The 24,610-nt window shown below is 45.1% G+C and overlaps 2 protein-coding genes across 6 annotated transcripts in view; one reads left to right on the top strand and one right to left on the bottom strand.

Moving 5' to 3' along the window:
• Positions 1-15,554, bottom strand: part of TRIM23 (tripartite motif containing 23) — a 38,397-nt gene extending 22,843 nt beyond the window's left edge. Inside the window, exons 1-2 of one of the 2 annotated variants that reach the window (XM_038765551.1) lie at positions 15,427-15,554; positions 8,201-8,363 (exon numbers count right to left, since the gene is read on the bottom strand). In XM_038765551.1, coding sequence (XP_038621479.1) covers positions 8,201-8,363; positions 15,427-15,507 — 244 coding nt within the window. In that variant the 5' untranslated portion in view covers positions 15,508-15,554. The remainder of the gene's footprint in view (positions 1-8,200; positions 8,364-15,426) is intronic. The other variant, XM_038765550.1, reaches the window with a different exon arrangement.
• A 3,193-nt stretch (positions 15,555-18,747) lies between these two features.
• Positions 18,748-24,610, top strand: part of TRAPPC13 (trafficking protein particle complex 13) — a 51,312-nt gene continuing 45,449 nt past the window's right edge. For 3 of the 4 annotated variants that reach the window (XM_038765533.1, XM_038765534.1, XM_038765532.1), the window contains exon 1: positions 20,880-21,102. In XM_038765533.1, the coding sequence (XP_038621461.1) occupies positions 21,057-21,102 (46 nt within the window). In that variant the 5' untranslated portion in view covers positions 20,880-21,056. Of the gene's footprint in view, positions 18,781-20,879; positions 21,103-24,610 lie in introns of those variants that run through there. The other variant, XM_038765538.1, reaches the window with a different exon arrangement.

Below are 24,610 nucleotides of genomic sequence, written 5' to 3'. Positions count from 1 at the left end.
TCCTGCTCCAAACCCACGCTGCCAGGCTCCTTCCACGGGTCTCTCCTCGGAGGCCGAAGCCCCTGAGAAGAACACTATTACTCTATTTATTTATTATATTACTCTATTTATTTATTTATTTTCCTTGTCCGTATCTATTCTATTTATTTTATTTTCTTAGCATGTTTGGTTTGGTTCTCCGTCTCCCCCTTTTAGACTGTGAGCCCACTGTTGGGTAGGGACCGTCTCTAGATGTTGCCGACTTGGACTTCCCAAGCGCTTAGTCCAGTGCTCTGCACAAAGTAAGCGCTCAATAAATACGATTGATTGATTGATTGGCCAGATCCTCTCCCTCTGCCCTTAAACTCGGCTGATGGGACGAATCCCCTTATTCGGAGTAGGCTGAAATTCCATCATGGCCATCATTCCCGGTTAAAGAGAGGCTGGCTCTGGTTAGAGGCCTCTGCGGCCGAAGGAGTTGCCTCTCTGGGGTCCCTGGGCCGAATGTGGCCCACTAAAGGGCTCCAGTGAGCGCTCAATAAATACAATTGATGATGATGATGATGATGATGACGACGAAGGCCGAGAGTGGGGTCGCCGGCTCCCGCCCCTGCCCTCGGCCTTTCAGGGTCACCCAAATTTGGGAGTGGAACGGTTTGGCGCGTAAGAAGCAACGGTTTGAGAAGCAGCGTGGCTCGGTGGGAAGAGCCCGGGCTCTGGAGTCCGAGGTCAGGGGTTCAAATCCCGGCTCTGCCGATTGTCAGCTGTGTGACTTTGGGCAAGTCACTTTAACTTCTCTAGGCCTCAGTTCCCTCATCTGTGAAATGGGGATGAAGACTGTGAGCCCCATGTGGGACAACCTGATCACCTTGTATCCCCCCAACGCTTAGCACAGTGCTTTGTACGTAGTAAGCGCTTAACAAATACCATCATTATTATTATTATCCAACCTCCATCCAACCTCTGGGCCAGAGGGCACCTCGATCCCTAAACTCCAGATGAACTGGAAGCAGAGTGGCCTAGTGGATAGAAGCCGGGCCTGGCCGTCAGGAGGACTTTGGTCCATTCATTCATTCAATCAATCGTATTTAGTGAGCGCTTACTGTGTGCAGAGCACTGTACGAAGCGCTTGGAAAGCACGATTCGGCAACAAAGAGAGACAATCCCTGCCCAGATGGGCTCACAGTCTAGAAGGGGGGACACAGACATCAAAACAAGTCAAGAGGCATCAATAACATCAATATCAATAAGTAGAATTATAGATATATGCACATCAAAACAAGTAAATGGGCATTCATTATAAACAGAATTACAGATATGTGTGTATATATATATATATACACACACACAAGTGCTATGGGGTGGGGGCGGGGAGTAGAGCAAAGGGAGCAAGTTGGGGTGATGGGTTCTATTCCCAGCTCCGCCACTTGTCTGCTGGGCGACCTTGGGCAAGTCACTTCACTCCTCTGGGCCTCAGTTTACCTCAAGTCACTTCACTCCTCTGGGCCTCAGTTTACCTCATCCAAAAAATGGTGATTGAGACTGTGAGCCCGACATGGGACAGGGATTGTGTCCAAACCGATTTCGCCTGTATCCACCCTAGTGCTTAGTACATTGCCTGGCACATAGTAAGCGCTTAACGAATACCATAAAAAAAAAAAAAAACAGTTAAGGGGTGCCCAGGGAGAGGGGGACATGGCCGAACTGGGGACGACAGGGTCCAGGGCCCACCACCACATGTAACAGCGGAAGGAAAGCGGGGGCAGCCTCACACACCCAAAAACTTCCAGCCGCCGAATCTCACCGTTCTAAAAAATCTTAAGAGAATGAGCCAGCTTCCTCAGCTTCTCTTAATAATAATAATAATAATAATAATAGCATTTATTAAGCGCTTACTATGTGCAAAGCACTGTTCTAGGCGCTGGGGAGGTTACAAGGAGATCAGGTTGTCCCACGGGGGGGGGCTCACAGTCTTCATCCCCATTTTCCAGATGAGGGAGCTGAGGCCCGGAGAAGTGAAGTGACTTGCCCATAGTCACCCAGCTGACAATTGGCAGAGCCGGGATACGAACCCACGACCTCTGACTCCAAAGCCCGGGCTCTTTCCGCTGTGCCACGCGGCTTCTCTGCTCTACAAAAAGCCAACGGCCTCCGACGGGAAAGACTGGGTAAGCAAATGAAGGGCAGAATTCTTGGTGTTCCCCGGGAGTCCGGTAATTTTCCCATTTCTACGCTGGCGGTCGTTTCGACGTGGCGGCTTGAAAACGTTACCCTGGGATGCCTTGTGGAGCATAAATCTGATTGCCGTTTGGGATGCGAATGGCTTCAACTCCTCTCCCAATAAATGTACAAAAGGGTTATTGAGGGGGGGAAAAGGGGGACGGTTCTGGAGCCAAGGCCTCCGGCACTCTAGAGGTTACGGTCTCAAAAACTAAGCTTTCTCTTTGCTGGACTGGAGCCCGAACTCTTTTGGGTGTGTTCCATGTCAAATACAGTTATCATCATCAATCGTATTTATTGAGCGCTTACTATGTGCAGAGCACTGTACTAACCGCTTGGTAAGTACAAATTGGCAACATACAGAGACAGTCCCTACCCAGCAGTGGGCTCACAGTCTAAAAGGGGGGAGACAGAGAACAAAACCGAACATACTAACAAAATAAAATAAATAGAATAGATATGTACAAGTAAAACAGAGTAATAAATATGTCCAAACATATATACATACATACAGGTGCTGTGGGGAAGGGAAGGAGGTAAGAAAGGGGGGATCATCATCATCATCATCATCATCATCATCAATCGTATTTATTGAGCGCTTACTATGCGCAGAGCACTGTACTAACCGCTTGGGAAGTACAAATTGGCAACATACAGAGACAGTCCCTACCCAGCAGTGGGCTCACAGTCTAAAAGGGGGGAGACAGAGAACAAAACCGAACATACTAACAAAATAAAATAAATAGACTAGATATGTACAAGTAAAATAAATAGAGTAATAAATATGTCCAAACATATATACATATATACAGGTGCTGTGGGGAAGGGAAGGAGGTAAGAAGGGGGGGATCATCATCATCAATCGTATTTATTGAGCGCTTACTATGTGCAGAGCACTGTACTAGGCGCTTGGGAAGTACAAATTGGCAACATATAGAGACAGGCCCTACCCAGCAGTGGGCTCACAGTCTAAAAGGGGGAGACAGAGAACAAAACCAAACGTACTAACAAAATAAAATAAATAGAATAGCTATGTACAAGTAAAATAAATAAACAGAGTAATAAATCTGTACAAACATATATACATATATACAGGTGCTGTGGGGAAGGGAAGGAGGTAAGAAGGGGGGGATCACCTTGTAACCTCCCTAGCACTTAGAACAGTGCTTTGCACATAGTAAGCACTTAATAAATGCCATTATTATTATTATTATTATTATTGTTATTATTATTATTATTATTATTATTACAGGGCACTAAGGCTGCACTCCCACGTGGACTGGAGTTAGTCTCCAAAATGAGATATGGCCATGGAGCAAAAGACACTTTACACACCACCCAAAACCCACCAACCTTTGGACGAGGCACAGCGCGTAGCGGTGCCAGAGAAAAAAAAAATGAATCTTTCAAGTCTGTTTTGTTTTGTTGTCTGTCTCCCCCCTTCTAGACCGTGAGCCCGTTGGGGGGTGGGGACCGTCTCTAGACGTTGCCGACTTTTCCTTCCCAAGCGCTTAGTACAGTGCTGTGTGCCCAGTAAGTGTACGTGCTCAATAAATATGATTGAATGAATGGTACCTTAAAAATGGTACCTGTTTGAAATATTTCCAAAATACTATGAGCGTCAATGAATCAATCAATCAATCATATTTACTGAGCGCTTACTGTGTGCAGAGCACTGTACTAAGCACTAGGGAAGTACAAGTTGGCAACATATAGAGACAGTCCCTGCCCAACAGTGGGCTCACAGTCTAGAAGGGGTAACCCTAAAACAACCTTTCTAATTGGGTGGGGACCGTCTCTAGATGTTGCCGACTTTTCCTTCCCAAGCGCTTAGTACACTGCTGTGCGCACAGTAAGCGCTCAATAAATACGATTGAATGAATGAATGGTACCTTAAAAAGATACCTATCCTGTTTGAAATATTTCCAAAATACTATTAGCATCAATGGATTAATGAGTAACCCTAAAACAACCTTTCTAGGTGGGTGGGGACCGTCTCTAGATGTTGCCGACTTTTCCTTCCCAAGCGCTTAGTACAGTGCTGTGCGCACAGTAAGCGCTCAATAAATATGATTGAATGAAAGAATGGTACCTTAAAAAGATACATATCCTGTTTGAAATATTTCCAAAATACTATTAGCATCAATGAATTAATGAGTAACCCTAAAACAACCTTTCTAGGTGGGTGGGGACCGTCTTTAGATGTTGCCGACTCTTCCTTCCCAAGCGCTTAGTACAGTGCTGTGCGCACAGTAAGCGCTCAATAAATACGATTGAATGAATGAATGGTACCTTAAAAAGATACCTATCCTGTTTGAAATATTTCCAAAATACTATTAGCGTCAATGAGTAACCCTAAAACAACCTTTCTAGGTGAGTGGGGACCGTCTCTAGATGTTGCCGACTTTTCCTTCCCAAGCGCTTAGTACAGTGCTGAGCGCACAGTAAGCGCTCAATAAATACGATTGAATGAATGAATGGTACCTTAAAAATGGTACCTGTTTGAAATATTTCCAAAATACTATTAGTGTCAATGAATTACTGAGTACCAACCTTTCTAGCTGATGTTTTAAACTTGGAAATAATGAGATCTAAGCATATTTAGCCTTGGGAGCCTTCTGCTTTCAAGGACAGCTGTTCCCCACTTGCAGTGCAATGAAAACATTAGGAGAGAGTCACAAATGACCTCATTGTCCTTTCATCATTTTTAATTGATGGAGGCCGTTAATTTATCAGTACAGGAAACATCAGACATGAAAACACCGCTATTAAATCGGATTCATATCCTCGTGGAATTATTTGCTTTTAAACTGAGTCAACTGCAATAAATATTCTTTTATTTGATTAACGTATTCCCCGACGTCTGCACAACACAAACAACAACTAAATACCTCAGAGACGAGACTGCAACCTCAGAACTGAAACTCCTGCACTGGCGAAGGTTCAAAGACTACCATTCTTACTGAAAATCCAGAGTTGTTTTTATATTTTTTTCTCATCCTTCTTGTACCCAGATTATTAGGCATTATGACGCTTGAAGAGGAAGATGATTTTCCAGTAACGAGCAGCGCCACGCACAGCGCTTAATAAATATTCGTAACGATAATGAGAGCTCACTTGCAGTGCAATGAAAACATTAGGAGAGAGTCACAAACGACCTCATTGTCCTTTCATCATTTTTAATTGATGGAGGCCGTTAATTGATCAGTACAGGAGACATCAGACATGAAAACACCGCTATTAAATTGGATTCATAGCCTCGTGGAATTATTTGCTTTTAAACTGAGTCAACTGCAATAAATATTCTTTTATTTGATTAACGTATTCCCCGACGTCTGCACAACACAAACAACAACTAAATACCTCAGAGACGAGACTGCAACCTCAAAACTGAAACTCCTGCACTGGCGAAGGTTCAAAGACTACCATTCTTACTGAAAATCCAGAGCTGTTTTTATATCTTTTTCCCATCCTTCTTGTACCCAGATTATTAGGCATTATGACGCTTGAAGAGGAAGATGATTTTCCAGTAACGAGCAGCGCCACGCACAGCGCTTAATAAATATTCGTAACGATAATGAGAGCTCACTTGCAGTGCAATGAAAACATTAGGAGAGAGTCACAAACGACCTCATTGTCCTTTCATCATTTTTAATTGATGGAGGCCGTTAATTGATCAGTACAGGAGACATCAGACATGAAAACACCGCTATTAAATTGGATTCATAGCCTCGTGGAATTATTTGCTTTTAAACTGAGTCAACTGCAATAAATATTCTTTTATTTGATTAACTTATTCCCCGACGTCTGCACAACACAAACAACAACTAAATACCTCAGAGACGAGACTGCAACCTCAAAACTGAAACTCCTGCACTGGCGAAGGTTCAAAGACTACCATTCTTACTGAAAATCCAGAGCTGTTTTTATATCTTTTTCCCATCCTTCTTGTACCCAGATTATTAGGCATTATGACACTTGAAGAGGAAGACGATTTTCCAGTAACGAGCAGCGCCACGCACAGCGCTTAATAAATATTCGTAACGATAATGAGAGCTCACTTGCAGTGCAATGAAAACATTAGGAGAGAGTCACAAACGACCTCATTGTCCTTTCAGCATTTTTAATTGATGGAGGCCGTTAATTGATCAGTACAGGAGACATCAGACATGAAAACACTGCTATTAAATCGGATTCATATCCTCGTGGAATTATTTGCTTTTAACTGAGTCAACTGCAATAAATATTCTTTTATTTGATTAACGTATTCCCCGACGTCTGCACAACACAAACAACAATTAAATACCTCAGCAACGAGACTGCAACCTCAGAACTGAAACTCCTGCACTGGCGAAGGTTCAAAGACTACCATTCTTACTGAAAATCCAGAGTTGTTTTTATATTTTTTTCTCATCCTTCTTGTACCCAGATTATTAGGCATTATGACGCTTGAAGAGGAAGATGATTTTCCAGTAACGAGCAGCGCCACGCACAGCGCTTAATAAATATTCGTAACGATAATGAGAGCTCACTTGCAGTGCAATGAAAACATTAGGAGAGAGTCACAAACGACCTCATTGTCCTTTCATCATTTTTAATTGATGGAGGCCGTTAATTTATCAGTACAGGAGACATCAGACATGAAAACACCGCTATTAAATCGGATTCATATCCTCGTGGAATTATTTGCTTTTAAACTGAGTCAACTGCAATAAATATTCTTTTATTTGATTAACGTATTCCCCGATGTCTGCGCAACACAAACAACAACTAAATACCTCAGAGACGAGACTGCAACCTCAGAACTGAAACTCCTGCACTGGCGAAGGTTCAAAGACTACCATTCTTACTGAAAATCCAGAGCTGTTTTTATATTTTTTTCCCATCCTTCTTGTACTCAGATTATTAGGCATTATGACACTTGGAAGAGGAAGACGATTTTCCAGTAACGAGCAGCGCCACGCACAGCGCTTAATAAATATTCGTAACGATAATGAGAGCTCACTTGCAGTGCAATGAAAACATTAGGAGAGAGTCACAAACGACCTCATTGTCCTTTCATCATTTTTAATTGATGGAGGCCGTTAATTTATCAGTACAGGAGACATCAGACATGAAAACACCGCTATTAAATCGGATTCATATCCTCGTGGAATTATTTGCTTTTAAACTGAGTCAACTGCAATAAATATTCTTTTATTTGATTAACGTATTCCCCGATGTCTGCGCAACACAAACAACAACTAAATACCTCAGAGACGAGACTGCAACCTCAGAACTGAAACTCCTGCACTGGTGAAGGTTCAAAGACTACCATTCTTACTGAAAATCCAGAGTTGCTTTTATATCTTTTTTCCCATCCTTCTTGTACCCAGATTATTAGGCATTATGACACTTGAAGAGGAAGACGATTTTCCAGTAACGAGCAGCGCCACGCACAGTGCTTAATAAATATTCGTAACGATAATGAGAGCTCACTTGCAGTGCAATGAAAACATTAGGAGAGTCACAAACGACCTCATTGTCCTTTCATCATTTTTAATTGATGGAGGCCGTTAATTTATCAGTACAGGAGACATCAGACATGAAAACACCGCTATTAAATCGGATTCATATCCTCGTGGAATTATTTGCTTTTAAACTGAGTCAACTGCAATAAATATTCTTTTATTTGATTAACGTATTCCCCGACGTCTGCGCAACACAAACAACAACTAAATACCTCAGAGACGAGACTGCAACCTCAGAACTGAAACTCCTGCACTGGCGAAGGTTCAAAGACTACCATTCTTACTGAAAATCCAGAGCTGTTTTTATATCTTTTTCCCATCCTTCTTGTACCCAGATTATTAGGCTTTATGACACTTGAAGAGGAAGACGAGTTTCCAGTAACAAGCAGCGCCACGCACAGCGCTTAATAAATATTTGTAACGATAATGAGAGCTCGGAGAGTTGATGGGAAGGTCTGAAAAGCAAACAGAGGTGGAAAAGTTGGACATACCGAGCTCCGTCACCTGTCGGTCGAAAGGGCAGCGAATTGCTCTCCCGTGGAGAGGAAGTCGGGTGAGGCAGTCGTGACAGACAGTGTGGCCGCACAAAAGCAGCCGGGGAACTTTGTCTCCTTGCAAGGAGAATACATCTTCACAAACACCACATTCCAGCACCTAGAAAATGAGGGGGGAAAAAGGTTGGGATTCATTTTCGATATACTTTCGACGTAAAAAAAAAAAAATCGTGCCACTTTTTGGGCGGGTTTACATCTTTACACGGAGACCAGGGAAACTGGCTAACGGCAAGATGACGTCTCCAAGGGAAGCAGCACGGCCTAACGGACAGAGCACGGGCCTGAGGGTGAGGAGGACCTGGGTTCTAATCCCGGCTCTTCTGCCACTTGTGTGCTGTGTGACCTTGGGCAAGTCACAGCTTCTGTGGGCCTCGGTTCCCTCATCTGTCAAATGGGGATTAAGACTGTGAGCCTCACGTGGGACAGGGATTGTGTCCAACCCAATTTGCTTGTATTCACCCCTCCCCTCCCTCAAAGAGCATAGTACCGTGCCTGGCACATGGTAAGCGCTTAATAAATACCAGAATTATTATTATTGTTAGGAGGCCTTCCCAGACTGAGCCCCCTCCTTCCTCTCCCCCTCCCCATCCCCCCGCCTTACCTCCTTCTCCTCCCCACAGCACCTGTATATATGTATATATGTTTGTACGGATTTATTACTCTATTTATTTATTTTATTTGTACATATTTATTCTAATCATTTTATTTTGTTAATATGTTTTGTTCTCTGTCTCCTCCTTCTAGACTGTGAGCCCACTGTTGGGTAGGGACCGTCTCTATATGTTGCCAACTTGGACTTCCCAAGTGCTTAGCACAGTGCTCAGCACACAGTAAGCGCTCAATAAATACGATTGATTGATATTATTTGTACATATTTATTCTAATCATTTTATTTTGTTAATATGTTTTGTTCTCTGTCTCCCCCTTCTAGACTGTGAGCCCACTGTTGGGGAGGGACCGTCTCTATATGTTGCCAACTTGGACTTCCCAAGCGCTTAGCACAGTGCTCTGCACGCAGTAAGCGCTCAATAAATACAATTGATTGTATTTGTACATATTTATTCTAATCATTTTATTTTGTTAATATGTTTTGTTTTGTTCTCTGCCTCCCCCTTCTAGACTGTGAGCCCACTGTTGGGTAGGGACCGTCTCTGTATGTTGCCAACTTGGACTTCCCAAGCGCTTAGCACAGTGCTCTGCACACAGTAAGGGCTCAATAAATACAACTGTATTTGTACATATTTATTCTAATCATTTTATTTTGTTAATATGTTTTGTTTTGTTCTCTGCCTCCCCCTTCTAGACTGTGAGCCCGCTGTTGGGTAGGGACCGTCTCTAGATGTTGCCAACTCGGACTTCCCAAGCACTTAGCACAGCGCTCTGCACACAGTAAGCGCTCAATAAATACGACAATGAATGAATGAATCTCACACTCACATTGGCAGTGCTGTGTGGGTATTTCTGCTGCTTTGCAACTGGCCCTTTTCGGCACTCCACCGGCCCTGTCTCCGAGGGAATCAATCCGTGGTATTTATTGATCGGTTACTGGGTGCAGGGCACTGTACTAAGAGTTCGGGAGAGAACAGCTCTGCACACAGTAAGCGCTCAATAAATACGATTGAATGAACAGCACCGTAAATTAGATCGACACGATCCCTGCCCTCCATCAGCACACAATCTGACAAGACACTGAAATAGACAGGAGAAGCAGCAAAGTATAAAACAGCGCCGACCCCCCCCCGCCCAGGGGCTTCCACTCCATTCGGCAGCGGAAACGAAAACAAGGATAATAGGAAAAGAAGTTCAAATCTATCCGGATGGAAACCGCTAGAGGTATACAGAAATCAATCAATCAATCAATCATACTTATTGAGCGCTTACTGTGTGCAGAGCACTATACTAAGCGCTTGGGAAGTCCAAGTTGGCAACATATAGAGACAGTCCCTACCCAACAGTGGGCTCACAGTCTAAAAGGGGGAGACAGAGAACAAAACCAAACATACTAACAAAATAAAATAAATAGAATAGATATGTACAAGTAAAATAGAGTAATAAATATGCACATACATATATACAGGTATTTACAACAACAGAAATATACAAACAACAAATTCATAGGTGCTGGGAATAGAAAGGAAAAATATAGAAGTGAGCCCACTGTTGGGTAGGGAACGTCTCTATGTGGTGCCAACTTGTACTTCCCAAGCGCTTAGTCCAGTGCTCTGCACACAGTAAGCGCTCAATAAATACGATTAATTGAGTGATTGATTGATAGAAGTGCTAGTGTTGGTGCTGGATGGACACGACTGGGAAACGAGAACGAATAAGGGAAGGCGCTCAGAAGGAGGATTTCCAAAGAGCTTTAAAGAGGAGGGGAAGCTGAGGGCTGGTAGTCTGGGGGGGACATAGGTGCCAAATGTTTTCGTTCTAGGGTGACAAAGGGGTAGGGATTTGTTTTGATGCTATTGATACCTATTTGTTTGGTTGTCTTTCTCCCCCCTTCTAGACTGTGAGCCCGTTGTTGGGTAGGAATCGTCTCTATTGCCGTATTGTACTTTCCAAGCGCTTAGTCCAGTGCTCTGCACACGGTAAGCGCTCAATAAATACGACTGAATGAACGAACGGACGACTGGGCGGCGACGAGGAGGTCAGCAGGGCAGAGAGCCGCCACTCTGGAGCTTTCGGTCCTGATCGGAAACGATCGGGTCATCATCATCATCATCAATCGTATTTATTGAGCGCTTACTGTGTGCAGAGCACTGTATTAAGCGCTTGGGAAGTACAAGTTGGCAACATATAGAGACAGTCCCCCCCCACCTTGTCCCTCTCTCCATCCCCCCCATCTTACCTCATTCCCTTCCCCACAGCACCTGTATATATGTTTGTACATATTTATTACTCAATTTATTTTATTTGTACATATCTATTCTATTTATTTTATTTTGTTAGTATGTTTGGTTTGTTCTCTGTCTCCCCCTTTTAGACTGTGAGCCCACTGTTGGGTAGGGACTGTCTCTGTATGTTGCCAATTTGTACTTCCCAAGCGCTTAGTACAGTGCTCTGCACATAGTAAGCGCTCAATAAATACGATTGATGATGAGGATGAGTCCCTACCCAACAGTGGGCTCACAGTCTAAAAGGGGGAGACAGAGAACAAAACCAAACATACTAACAAAATAAAATAAATAGAATAGATACGTACAAGGAAAATAGAGTAACAAATATGTACAAACGTATATACATATATACAGGTGCAGTGGGGAAGGGAAGGAGGTAAGATGGGGGGTCACGGCGGAGATCTGAGATGAACCAGATTGAGAAAGAGTTCGGCTTCCAAAAGACGTCAGGGCCACCGGCCTGAGGGGTCCCACCAAGGACGCGCCAATATTTGGGGGAGCGGGGGGAGTTTGGGGTGGGAGAATTGAGAGCGAGGCCCAGATGGATGGTAACCTGGCGAAGGAGTGAGGTGTGGAAGCTGAGATAGAGGAAGAAAGCGGAGGAAGAGAGTTTCTGCTTGAAGGGGATGGAGATTTCTCGGGCATATATATACTTTGCAACCGCATTCACCGTGTAAGTACACTGCACCCCAGAAAAACTTAAAAATACTTCCCCAACTTACCACAATAAGATGGTTACTAAGATGCTTATTTTTAAAGTCCCAGACCCTGGAAAAACTACAGCACGGAACAAAAGGGGGAGGGAAAAAACCAACGGGAAAAACAAACTGGACGCATTTCTTCAACCTAACATAACCTCCGCAGGTTTAAAAGAGGAAGTCATCAAAATTAGAGCCTGCGAGCACCCGCTGAAAAGCAACACCGTCAGGATTGGAGAGTCTCTTGAATATTTCAAACCAACACCCAGCACCCCAACAACTCAAATTGCAAATGGACAACTATCGCACTGTAAATAAACTTTTAAAAGGGGAAAAAAAATCCCTTAAGTATTTGTTAAAGTTTTGTTTCCAAAGCCCATCTTACCGGATTTGACTTAGATCTGACAGAGCCTACAGTTTATATAAAATGCTCTATCATCGCTGGATAAAAATTTGACCTTCCGTACTCACCGCCCCCCAAGTTCCTCAAAACCATTTAAAGAATGTGTAAATGTCTGTCTGAATTGTGTTATTCCTCAGGCAGGCAAGACGGGAGATGATTTCTTCCTTCAATCCCGGCCCTGACACTCGTCCGCTGTGTGACCCTGGGCAAGCCACTTCACTTCTCTGTGCCTCAGTTCCCTCATCTGTAAAATGGGGCTGGAGACTGTGAGCCCCACGTGGGACAACCTGATCACCTTGTCTCCCCCCGCCCCCGCCCCCCGGCGCTTAGAACAGTGCTTGGAACATAGTGAGCGCTTAACAAATACTACAGTTATTACTATAATAATGATTATTATTCTCTAGGCCTCAGTTCCCTCATCCGTCAAATGGGGATGAAGCCTTTGAGCCCGATGTGGGACAGCCTGATGACCTTATATCTACCCCAGCGCTTAGAACAGTGCTTGGCACCTAGTAAACGCTTAACACATACCATTATTATTATTATTATTTTGTGGGCCTCAGTTTCCTCATCTGTAAAATGGGGATGAAGCCTGTGAGCCCCACGTGGGACAACCTGATGATCCTGTTTCTACCCCAGCGCTTAAAACAGTGCTTGGCACCTAGTGAGCACTTAATATCACAATTATTATTATTATTCTGTTGTGCCTCAGTTCCCTCATCTGTCAAATGGGGATGGAGACTGTGAGCCCCCCATGGGACAACCTGATCCCCTTGGAACCTCCTCAGAGCTTGGAACAGTGCTTGGCACATAGTAAGCGCTTAATCAATGCCATCATTATTATTATTATTATTCTCTGGTCACCTTGTAACTCTAGAACAGTGCTTGGCACATAGTAAGTGCTTAATCAATGCCATTATCATTATTACTATTATTCTTTTGTGCCTCAGTTCCCTCATCTTTAAAATGGGAATGGAAACTGTGAGCGCCCCGTGGGACAACCTGATCACCTTGGAACCTCCCCAGTGCTTAGAACAGTGCTTGGCACATAGTAAGCGCTTAATCAATGCCATTATTATTATTATTATTATTATTCTTATTATTCTCTGGGCCTCAGTTCCCTCATCTGTCAAATGGAGATGGAGATTGTGAGCCTCCCGTGGGACAACCTGATCACCTTGGAACCTCCCCAGTGCTTAGAACAGTGCTTTGCACAAAGTAAATAAGCACTTAATCAATGCTGTCATTATTATTATTACTCTCTGGGCCTCAGTTCCCTCATCTGTCAAATGGGGATGAAGACTGCCAGCTCCCCCTGGGACAACCTCACCACCTTATAACCTCTCCAGCGCTTAGAACAGTGCTTTGCACATAGTAAGCGCTTAATAAATTCTATCATTACTATTGTTATTATTATCTGGGCCTCAGTTCCCTCATCTGTCAAATGGGGATGAAGACTATGAGCCCCCGGTGGGACAACCTGATCACCTTGTATCCCCCTCCAGTGCTTAGAACAGTACTTGGCACATAGTAAGCGCTTAATCAATGCCATCATTATTATTATTATTCTCTGGGATCAATGCTATCATTATTATTATTATTATTCTCTGGGCCTCAGTTCCCTCAGTTCATGGGTTCAAATCCCAGCTCCGCCAATTGTCAGCTGTGTGACTTTAGGCAAGTCACTTAACTTCTCTGTGCCTCAGTGACCTCATCCGTAAAAAACGGGGATTAAGACTGTGAGCGCCCCGTGGGACAACCTGATCACTTTGTAACCTCCCCAGTGCTTAGAACAGTGCTTTGCACATAGTAAGCGCTTAATAAATACCATCATCATCATCATCATCTGTCAAATAGGGATGAAGACTGTGAGCCCCTCCTTGGGACAACCTGACCACCTTGGAACCTCCTCAGCACTTAGAACAGTGCTTTGCACATAGTAAGCGCTTAATAAATGCTATTATTATTATTATTATTATTATTATTATTCTCTGGGCCTTAGTTCCCTCATCTTCAAAATGGGGATGGAGATTGTGAGCCCCCCGTGGGACAACCTCATCACCTTGGAACCTCCTCAGCCATTAGAACAGTGCCTGGCACATAGTAAGCGCTTAATCAATGCCATCATCATCATTATTCTCTGGGCCTCAGTTCCCTCATCTGTCAAATGGGGATGAAGACCGTGAGCCCCCCGTGGGACAACCTGATCACCTTGGAACCTCCTCAGCGCTTAGAACAGTGCCTGGCACGTAGTAAGCGCTTAATCAATGCCATCCTCATTACTATTATTATTCTCTGGGCCTCAGGTTCCCTCATCTTTCAAATGGGGATGGAGACTGTGAGCGCCCCGTGGGACAACCTCATCACCTTGAAACCTCCTCAGCGCTTAGAACAGTGCCTGGCACATAGTAAGCGCTTAATCAATGCCGTCATTATTATTATTATTATTCTCTGGGCCTCAGTTCCCTCATCTTTAAAATGGGGATGGAGACTGTGAGCCCCCCGTGGGACCACCGGATCACCTTGGAACCTCCTCAGCGCTTAGAACAGTGCTTGGCACATAGTAAGCGCTTAATAAATTCTATCATTATTATTGTTATCATTATCTGGGCCTCAGTTCCCTCATCTGTCAAATGGGGATGAAGACTGTGAGCCCCCAGTGGGACAACCTGATCACCTTGTATCCCCCTCCAGTGCTTAGACCAGTGCTTTGCACATAGTAAGCACTTAATAAATGCTATTATTATTATTATTATTACTCTCCGGGCCTTAGTTCCCTCATCTGTCAAATGGGGATGGAGACTGCGAGAGCCCCGTGGGACCACCTGATCACCTTGGAACCTCCTCAGCGCTTAGAACAGGGCTTGGCACATAGTAAGCGCTTAATAAATTCAATCATTATTATTGTTATTATTCTCTGGGCCTCAGTTCCCCCATCTGTCAAATGGGGATGAAGACTATGAGCCCCCCCATGGGACAACCCCAGCACCTTGGAACCTCCTCAGCGCTTAGAACAGTGCCTGGCACATAGTAAGCGCTTAATCAATGTCATGATGATGATGATGATGATGATGATGATGGGGAGGCCAGGGCGGCCATGACGGGCCTGAGAGGAGGAGGAGGAAGGAGGGGGAAGGAGGCGGCGGAGGGTCGAGGTCTCCTCACCTTGACGGCGGCCGCGGCCCTGCCGCCCACCCTGGCGCCATCGGGCCCCGCTCCGGCCCTGCCGACAAGCAGGGCGGCCATCCCGGCGGCAGCGCCCCCCGCCCACCTCCGCCGTCGCCGCCTCAGGCAGCGACGACGACAGCGGGGCGGGCCGAGGGGGTGGAGAAGGCCGCACTTCCGGCCACGCACGCGCGCTTCCGGTCACGCACGCGCGCGCCCTGACCGACCGTTAGCGGGGCCCGGAGCATGCGCAGTAGGGGCGGCTCCCATGGCGGGCCGACCTCAATGGCGGCCGCTGAGGGAAGCAGTAGGAAGGGCCTGTTTTCGCCTTGTTCGCCCCGTAAACCCGCCCAAAAAGCTCACAAAAGTGGCTCAGTAGAAAGAGCTCGGGCTTGGGAGTCTGGTCATGTGTTCAAATCCCGATTCTACCAATTAGCTGCGTGACTTTAGTCAAGTCACTTAACCTCTCTGGGCCTCAGTGACCTCATCTGTAAAATGGGTGACAACCTGTCACCTTGTAATCTCCCCAGCGCTTAGAACAGTGCTTTGCACATAGTAAGCGCTTAACAAATGCCATCATCATCATTATTATTCTATTCTCTGGCCTCAGTTCCCTCATCTGTAAAATGGGGATGAAGACTGTGAGCCCCCCCCATGGGACAACCTGTCACCTTGTAATCCCCCCAGCGCTTAGAACAGTGCTTTGCACATAGTAAGCGCTTAACAAATGCCATCATCATCATTATTATTATATTCTCTGGGCTCAGTTCCCTCATCTGTAAAATGGGGATGAAGACTGTGAGCCCACCATGGGACAACCTGTCACCTTGTAATCCCCCCAGCGCTTAGAACAGTGCTTTGCACATAGTAAGCGCTTAACAAATGCCATCATCATCATTATTATTCTATTCTCTGGCCTCAGTTCCCTCATCTGTAAAATGGGGATGAAGACTGTGAGCCCACCATGGGACAACCTGATCACCTTGTAATCTCCCCAGCGCTTAGAATAGTGCTTTGCACATAGTAAGCGCTTAACAAATGCCATCATCATTATTATTCTACTCTCTGGCCTCAGTTCCCTCATCTGTAAAATGGGGATGAAGACAGTGAGCCCCCCCATGGGACAACCTGTCACCTTGTAATCCCCCCAGCGCTTAGAACAGTGCTTTGCACATAGCGCTTAACAAATGCCATCATCATTATTATTATTCTATTCTCTGGCCTCAGTTCCCTCATCTGTAAAATGGGGATGAAGACTGTGAGCCCCCCCCGAGGGACAACCTGATCACCTTGTAATCTCCACAGCGCTTAGAACAGTGCTTTGCACATAGAGCTTAACAAATGCCATCATTATTATTATTATATTCTCTGGCCTCAGTTCCCTCATCTGTAAAATGGGGATGAAGACTGTGAGCCCACCATGGGACAACCTGATCACCTTGTAATCTCCCCAGCGCTTAGAATAGTGCTTTGCACATAGTAAGCGCTTAACAAATGCCATCATCATTATTATTCTACTCTCTGGCCTCAGTTCCCTCATCTGTAAAATGGGGATGAAGACAGTGAGCCCCCCCATGGGACAACCTGTCACCTTGTAATCCCCCCAGCGCTTAGAACAGTGCTTTGCACATAGCGCTTAACAAATGCCATCATCATTATTATTATTCTATTCTCTGGCCTCAGTTCCCTCATCTGTAAAATGGGGATGAAGACTGTGAGCCCCCCCATGGGACAACCTGTCACCTTGTAATCTCCCCAGCGCTTAGAACAGTGCTTTGCACATAGTAAGCGCTTAACAAATGCCATCATTATTATTATTCTATTCTCTGGCCTCAGTTCCCTCATCTGTAAAATGGGGATGAAGACTGTGAGCCCCCCCCCCATGGGACAACCTGTCACCTTGTAATCTCCCCAGCGCTTAGAACAGTGCTTTGCACATAGTAAGCGCTTAACAAATGCCATCATCATTATTATTATTCTATTCCCTGGCTTCAGTTCCCTCATCTGTAAAATGGGGATGAAGACTGTGAGCCCACCATGGGACAACCTGTCACCTTGTAATCCCCCCAGCGCTTAGAACAGTGCTTTGCACATAGCGCTTAACAAATGCCATCATTATTATTATTATATTCTCTGGCCTCAGTTACCTCATCTGTAAAATGGGGATGAAGACTGTGAGCCCCCCATGGGACAACCTGATGACCTTGTAACTTCCCCAGCTCTTAGAACAGTGCTTTGCACATAGTAAGAGCTTAATAAATGCCATTATTATTATTATTATTATGTCACTTCACTTCTCTGGGCCTCAGTTCCCTCAGCTGTAAAATGGGGATGAAGCCTGTGAGCCCCCCCGTGGGACAACCTCATCACCTTGTGTCCCCCTCCAGCGCTTAGAACAGTGCTTTGCACATAGTAAGCGCTTAACAAATGCCATTATTATTATTATTATTATTAAGGGAAACATTGTGGTTCAGTGGGAAGGGCACAGGCTTGGGAGTCAGGTCATGTGTTCAAACCCCAACTCTACCAATTAGCTATGTGACTTTAGGCGAGTCACTTCACTTCTCTGGGCCTCAGTTCCCTCATCTGTAAAATGGGGATGAAGCCTGTGAGCCCCCCGTGGGACAACCTGATCACCTTGTGTCCCCCTCCAGCACTTAGAACAGTGCTTTGCACATAGTAAGCGCTTAACAAAATGCCATTATTATTATTAAGGGAAGCGTCGTGGCTCAGTGAGAAGAGCACGGGCTTTGGAGTCAGAGGTCGTGGGTTCAAATCCCACTCCGGCCACTTGTCAGCTGTGTGACTTTGGGCAAGTCACTGAACTTCTCTGGGCCTCAGTTCCCTCAGCTGTAAAATGGGGATGAAGCCTGTGAGCCCCCCATGGGACAACCTGATCACCTTGTTTCCCCCTCCAGCGCTTAGAACAGCGCTTTGCACATTGGGGAAGCAGCGTGGTTCAGTGGAAAGAGCCCGGGCTTTGGAGTCAGAGGTCATGGGTTCAAATCCCACTCCTGCCACTGAGCTGTGTGACTTTGGGTAAGTCATTGAACTTCTCTGGGCCTCAGTTACCTCATCTGTAAAATGGGGATTAAGACTGTGAGCCCCCCCCCTTGGGACAACCTGATCACCTTGTAACCTCCCCAGCGCTTTGAACAGTGCTTTGTACATAGTAAGCGCTTAATAAATGTCATTATTATTATTATTATTATAGTAAGCACTTAACAAATGTCATTATTATTATTATTATTATTAAGGGAAGCAGCGTGTCTCACTGGGAAGAGCACGGGCTTGGGAGTCAGAGGTCATGCGTTCAAATCCTGACTCTACGAATTGTCAGCTGTGTGACCTTGGGTAAGTCACTTCACTTCTCTGGGCCCCAGTTCCCTCATCTGTAAAATGGGGGTGAAGACTGTGAGCCCCCCGTGGGGCAACCTGATCACCTTGTAACCTTCCCAGCGCTTAGAACAGCGCTTGGCACTTAGTAAGCGCTTAACAAAATGCCAGCTAGTTTGTCCCGACTGGCTTCCGTAGCGGCTGAGGCAGACAGATTCATTCATTCATTTGATCGTATTTATTGAGCGCTTACTATGTGCAGAGCACTGGACTAAGCGCTTGGGAAGTCCAAGTTGGCAACATATAGAGACGGCCCCTACCCAACAACGGGCTCACAGTCTAGAAGGGGAAGACAGACAACAAAACAAAACGTATTAACAAAATAAAATAAATAGAATAAATATGTACAAATAAAATTAATAGAGTAATAAATACGTACAAATATATACATATATACAGGTGCTGTAGGGAGGGTGAGCCCGCTGTTGGGTAGGGACTGTCTCTATCCAGCGCTTAGAACAGTGCTTTGCACATAATAAGCACTTAACAAATACCAACATTATTATTATTATTATTATATGGGCAAGTCACTTCACTTCTCTGGGCCTCAGTTCCCTCATGTGTAAAATGGGGATTAAGACTGTGAGCCCCCCGTGGGACAACCTGATCACCTTGTAACATCCCCAGCGCTTAGAACAGTGCTTTGCACATAGCAAGTGCTTAATAAATGCCATTATTATTATTATTATTATTATTATGTTGTCAACTTGTACTTCCCAAGCGCTTAGTACAGTGCTCTGCACACAGTAGGCGCGCAGTGAATACGATTGAATGAATGAATGAGGTGAGGAGGGGGAGAGAAAGGAGGGGGCTCAGTGTGGGAAGGCCTCCTGGAGGAGGTGAGCTCTCAGTAGGGCTTAGAAAGGATCTGGTTTGACCCAACCGGCCCCCGTAGCGGCTGAGGCGGACGGATCATCCCCCGGGCCTGGAATGCCCCCAATCCCTCTGCCCATCCGCCAAGCTCGCTCTCTTCCTCCCTTCAAGGCCCTGCTGAGAGCTCACCTCCTCCAGGAGGCCTTCCCACACTGAGCCCCTTCCTTCCTCTCCCCCTCGTCCCCCTCTCCATCCCCCCCATCTTACCTCCTTCCCTTCCCCACAGCACCTATATATGTTTGTACATATTTATTACTCTATTTATTTTACTTGTACATATCTATTCTATTGATTTTATTTTGTTAGTATGTTTGGTTTTGTTCTCTGTCTCCCCCCTTTTAGACTGTGAGCCCACTGTTGGGTAGGGACCGTCTCTATATGTTGCCAATTTGTACTTCCCAAGCGCTTAGTACAGTGCTCTGCACATAGTAAGAGCTCAATGAATACGATTGATGATGATGATGATGATGATATCTATTCTACTTATTTTATCCTGTTAGTATGTTTGGTTTGTTCTCTGTCTCCCCCCTTTTAGACTGTGAGCCCACTGTTGGGTAGGGACCGTCTCTGTATGTTGCCAATTTGTACTTCCCAAGCGCTTAGTACAGTGCTCCGCACATAGTAAGCGCACAATAAATACGATTGATGATGATGATGATGATATCTATTCTATTTATTTTATTTTGTTAGTATGTTTGGTTTGGTTCTCTGTCTCCCCCTTCTATACTGTGAGCCCACTGTTGGGTAGGGACTGTCTCTCTATGTTGCCAATTTGTACTTCCCAAGTGCTTAGTACAGCGCTCCGCACATAGTAAGCGCTCAATAAATACGATTGATGATGATGATGATGATATCTATTCTATTTATTTCATTTTGTTAGTATGTTTGGTTTGGTTCTCTGTCTCCCCCCTTTTAGACTGTGAGCCCACTGTTGGGTAGGGACCGTCTCTATATGTTGCCAATTTGTACTTCCCAAGCGCTTAGTACAGTGCTCCACACATAGTAAGCGCTCAATAAATACGATTGATGATGATCTAGTTTGTTCCAATCGTCCTCCTTAGCGGCTTGAGGCGGACGGATCTAGTTTGTCCCGAACGGCCTCCGTAGCGGCTTGAGGCGGATGGATCTAGTTTGTTCCGAACGGCCTCCGTAGCAACGGAGGCGGACGCACCTAGTTTGTCCCGAACGGCCTCCGTAGCGGCTGAGAAGGACGGATCTAGTTTGTCCCGGACGGCCGCCGTAGGGGCAGAGGCGGACGCACCTAGTTGGTCCCGACCGGCCTCCGTAGCGAATGAGGTGGACGCACCTAGTTTGACCCGAACGGCTTCCGTAGGGGCTGAGGCGAAGGGCCGCCGGCCAAGATGGAGGTCAACCCGCCCAAACAGGAGCACCTGTTGGCGCTGAAAGGTAACGTCCGTCCGTCCGTCAACAGCCCCGGGGCTCTTCTCTATAGGGACCGTCTTTAGATGTTGCCAGCTTGTTCTTCCCCAGCGCTTAGTCCAGTGCTCTGCATCATCATCATCAATCGTATTTATTGAGCGCTTACTGTGTGCAGAGCACTGGACTAAGCGCTTGGGAAGTCCAAATTGGCAACATATAGAGACAGTCCCTACCCAACAGTGGGCTCGCAGTCTAAAAGGGGGAGACAGAGAACAAACCCAAACATACCAACAAAATAAAATAAATAGGATAGGTATGTACAAGTAAAATAAATAAATAAATAGAGTAATAAATATGTGTAATAAATATAAATAAATAATAAAAATAAATAAATAAATATGTGTAATAAATAAATATTATTCTGCACGCAGTAAGCGCTCAGTAAGTACGATCGATGATGGAGTCTCCGGGGCGGGGGGCGATGAGGGCCTGGACAGCGAGAAACGCCGCAGAGACACCAGCATCGTCTGGAAAAGGGGGATTCGTTCATTAATGCTGCCAGTTCATGAATCTGGAAAGCGGGGATTCATTCATTAATGCTGCCATTTCATGAATCTGGAAAGTGGGGATTCGTTCATTAATGCCAGCTCATGAATCTGGAAAGTGGGGATTCATTCAATAATGCTGCCAGTTCATGAATCTGGAAAGCGGGGATTCATTCATTAATGCTGCCATTTCATGAATCTGGAAAAGGGGGATTCGTTCAGTAATGCTGCCAGTTCATGAATCTGGAAAGCGGGGATTCATTCATTAATGCTGCCAGTTCATGAATCTGGAAAGCGGGGATTCATTCATTAATGCTGCCAGTTCATGAATCTGGAAAGTGGGGATTCATTCAATAATGCTGCCATTTCATGCATCTGGAAAATGGGGAGTCATCGCTCTCTTCCTCCCTTCAAGGCCCTGCTGAGAGCTCACCTCCTCCAGGAGGCCTTCCCACACTGAGCCCCTTCCTTCCTCTCGCCCTCTCCACCCCCCTTCTTACCTCCTTCCCTTCCCCACAGCACCTGTATATATGGATAGATGTTTGTACATATTTATTACTCTATTTATTTTACTTGTACCTATCTATTCTATTTATTTTATTTTGTTAGTATGTTTGGTTTTGTTTTCTGTCTCCCCCCTTTTAGACTGTGAGCCCACTGCTGGGTAGGGACTGTCTCTATATGTTGCCAATTTGTGCTTCCCAAGCGCTTAGTACAGTGCTCTGCACATAGTAAGCGCTCAATAAATACGATTGATGATGATGATGAGGATGATTCATTCAATAATGCTGCCATTTCATGAATCTGGAAAATGGGGATTTATTCAATAATGCTGCCATTTCATGAATCTGGAAAGTGGGGATTCATTCATTAATGCTGCCAGTTCATGAATCTGGAAAATGGGGATTCGTTCATTAATGTCGCCAGTTCATGAATCTGGAAAGTGGGGATTCATTCAGTAATGGTGCCATTTCATGAATCTGGAAAATGGGGATTCATTCATTAATGCTGCCATTTCATGCATCTGGAAAGTGGGGATTCATTCAATAATGCTGCCATTTCATGAATCTGGAAAGCGGGGATTCACTCATTAATGCTGCCATTTCATGCATCTGGAAAGTGGGGATTCATTCATTAATGCTGCCATTTCATTCACTCGTATTCATTGAGCGCTTACTGTGTGCAGAGCACTGGACTAAGCGCTGGGGAAGTACAAGTTGGCAACATCTAGAGACGGTCATTCATTCAAGCGTATTGAGCGCTTACTGTGCGCAGAGCACTGCACTAAGCACTGGGGAACTACAAGTTGGCAACATAGAGAGACGGTCGTTCATTCATTCAGTCGTATTTTTTGAGCGCTTACTGTGCGCAGAGCACTGGACTAGGCGCCTGGGAAGTACAAGTTGGCAACATATAGAGACGGTCATTCATTCACTCATTCATTCAATCATATTTCTTGAGTGCTTGCTGTGCGCAGAGCACTGTACTAGGCACTTGGGAAGTACAAGTTGGCAACATCTAGAGACGGTCATTCATTCACTCATTCATTCAATCGTATTTATTGAGCGCTTACTTTGTTCAGAGCACTGCACTAAGCGCCTGGGAAGTACAAGTTGGCAACATCTAGAGACGGTCATTCATTTATTCATTCATTCAATCGTATCTATTGAGCGCTTACTGTGCGCAGAGCACTGTACGAGGCGCTTGGGAAGTACAAGGTGGCAACATATAGAGATGGTCATTCATTCAGTCGATCATATTTATTGAGCGCTTACTGTGCGCAGAGCACTGTACTAGGTGCTTGGGAAGTACAAGTTGGCAACATATAGAGACGGTTATTCATTCACTCATTCATTCACTCATTTCTTGATCGCTTACTGTGCGCAGAGACCTGGGCTAGGCGCTTGGGAAGTACAAGTTGGCAACATCTAGAGACGGTCATTCATTCACTCATTCATTCAATCGTATTTATTGAGCGCTTACTGTGTTCAGAGCACTGCACTAAGCGCCTGCCAAGTACAAGTTGGCAACATCTAGAGATGGTCATTCATTCACTCATTCAGTGGTATTTATTGAGTGCTTACCGTGTGCAGAGCACTGTACTAGGCGCTTGGGAAGTACAAGTTGGCAACATATGGAGATGGTCATTCATTCATTCGATCGTATTTATTGAGCACTTATTGTGTGCAGAGCACTGTCCTAGGTGCTTGGGAAGTACAAGTTGGCAACATATAGAGATGGTCATTCATTCATTCAATCGTATTTACTGAGGGCTTACTGTGCGCAGAGCACTGCACTAAGCGCCTGGGAAGTACAAGTTGGCAACATCTAGAAACGGTCATTCATTCATTCAATCATACTTATTGAACGCTTACTGTGCACAGAGCATTGTACTAGGCGCTTGGGAAGTACAAGTTGGTAACATATAGAGACGGTCATTCATTCATTCAATCGTATTTATTGAGCGCTTACTGTGTGCAGAGCACTGGACTAAGCGTTTGGGAAGTACAAGTTGGCAGCATATAGAGACGGTCATTCATTCCTTCATTCATCCATTCAGTCATATTTATTGAGCGCTTACTGTGCAAAGCACTGCACTAAGCGCCTGGGAAGTGCAAGTTGGCAACATATAGAGACGGTCATTTATTCACTCATTCATTCAAGCGTATTTATTGAGAGCTTACTGTGCGCAGAGCACTGTACTAGGCGCTTGGGAAGTACAAGTTGGCAACATATAGAGATGGTCATTCATTCAATCGTATTTATTGAGCGCTTACTGTGTGCAGAGCTCTGTACTAGGCGCTTGGAAAGTCTAAGTTGGCAACACCTAGAGACGGTCCCTACCCAACAGCGGGCTCACAGTCTGGAAGGGGGAGACAGACGACAAAACAAAACATATTAGTAAAATAAATAGAATAGTAACTTCTCTGTGCCTCAGTTCCCTCATCTGTGAAGTAGGGATTAAGGCTGTGCTTAATCTTCCCAGCGCT

Source organism: Tachyglossus aculeatus, chromosome 23 (genome assembly GCF_015852505.1).
Source record: "Tachyglossus aculeatus isolate mTacAcu1 chromosome 23, mTacAcu1.pri, whole genome shotgun sequence".
In the NCBI taxonomy this organism is placed as follows: domain Eukaryota; kingdom Metazoa; phylum Chordata; class Mammalia; order Monotremata; family Tachyglossidae; genus Tachyglossus; species Tachyglossus aculeatus.
The sequence above is the reverse complement of the archived record's forward strand: the minus strand, read 5'-3'. Positions and strand labels throughout refer to the sequence as shown.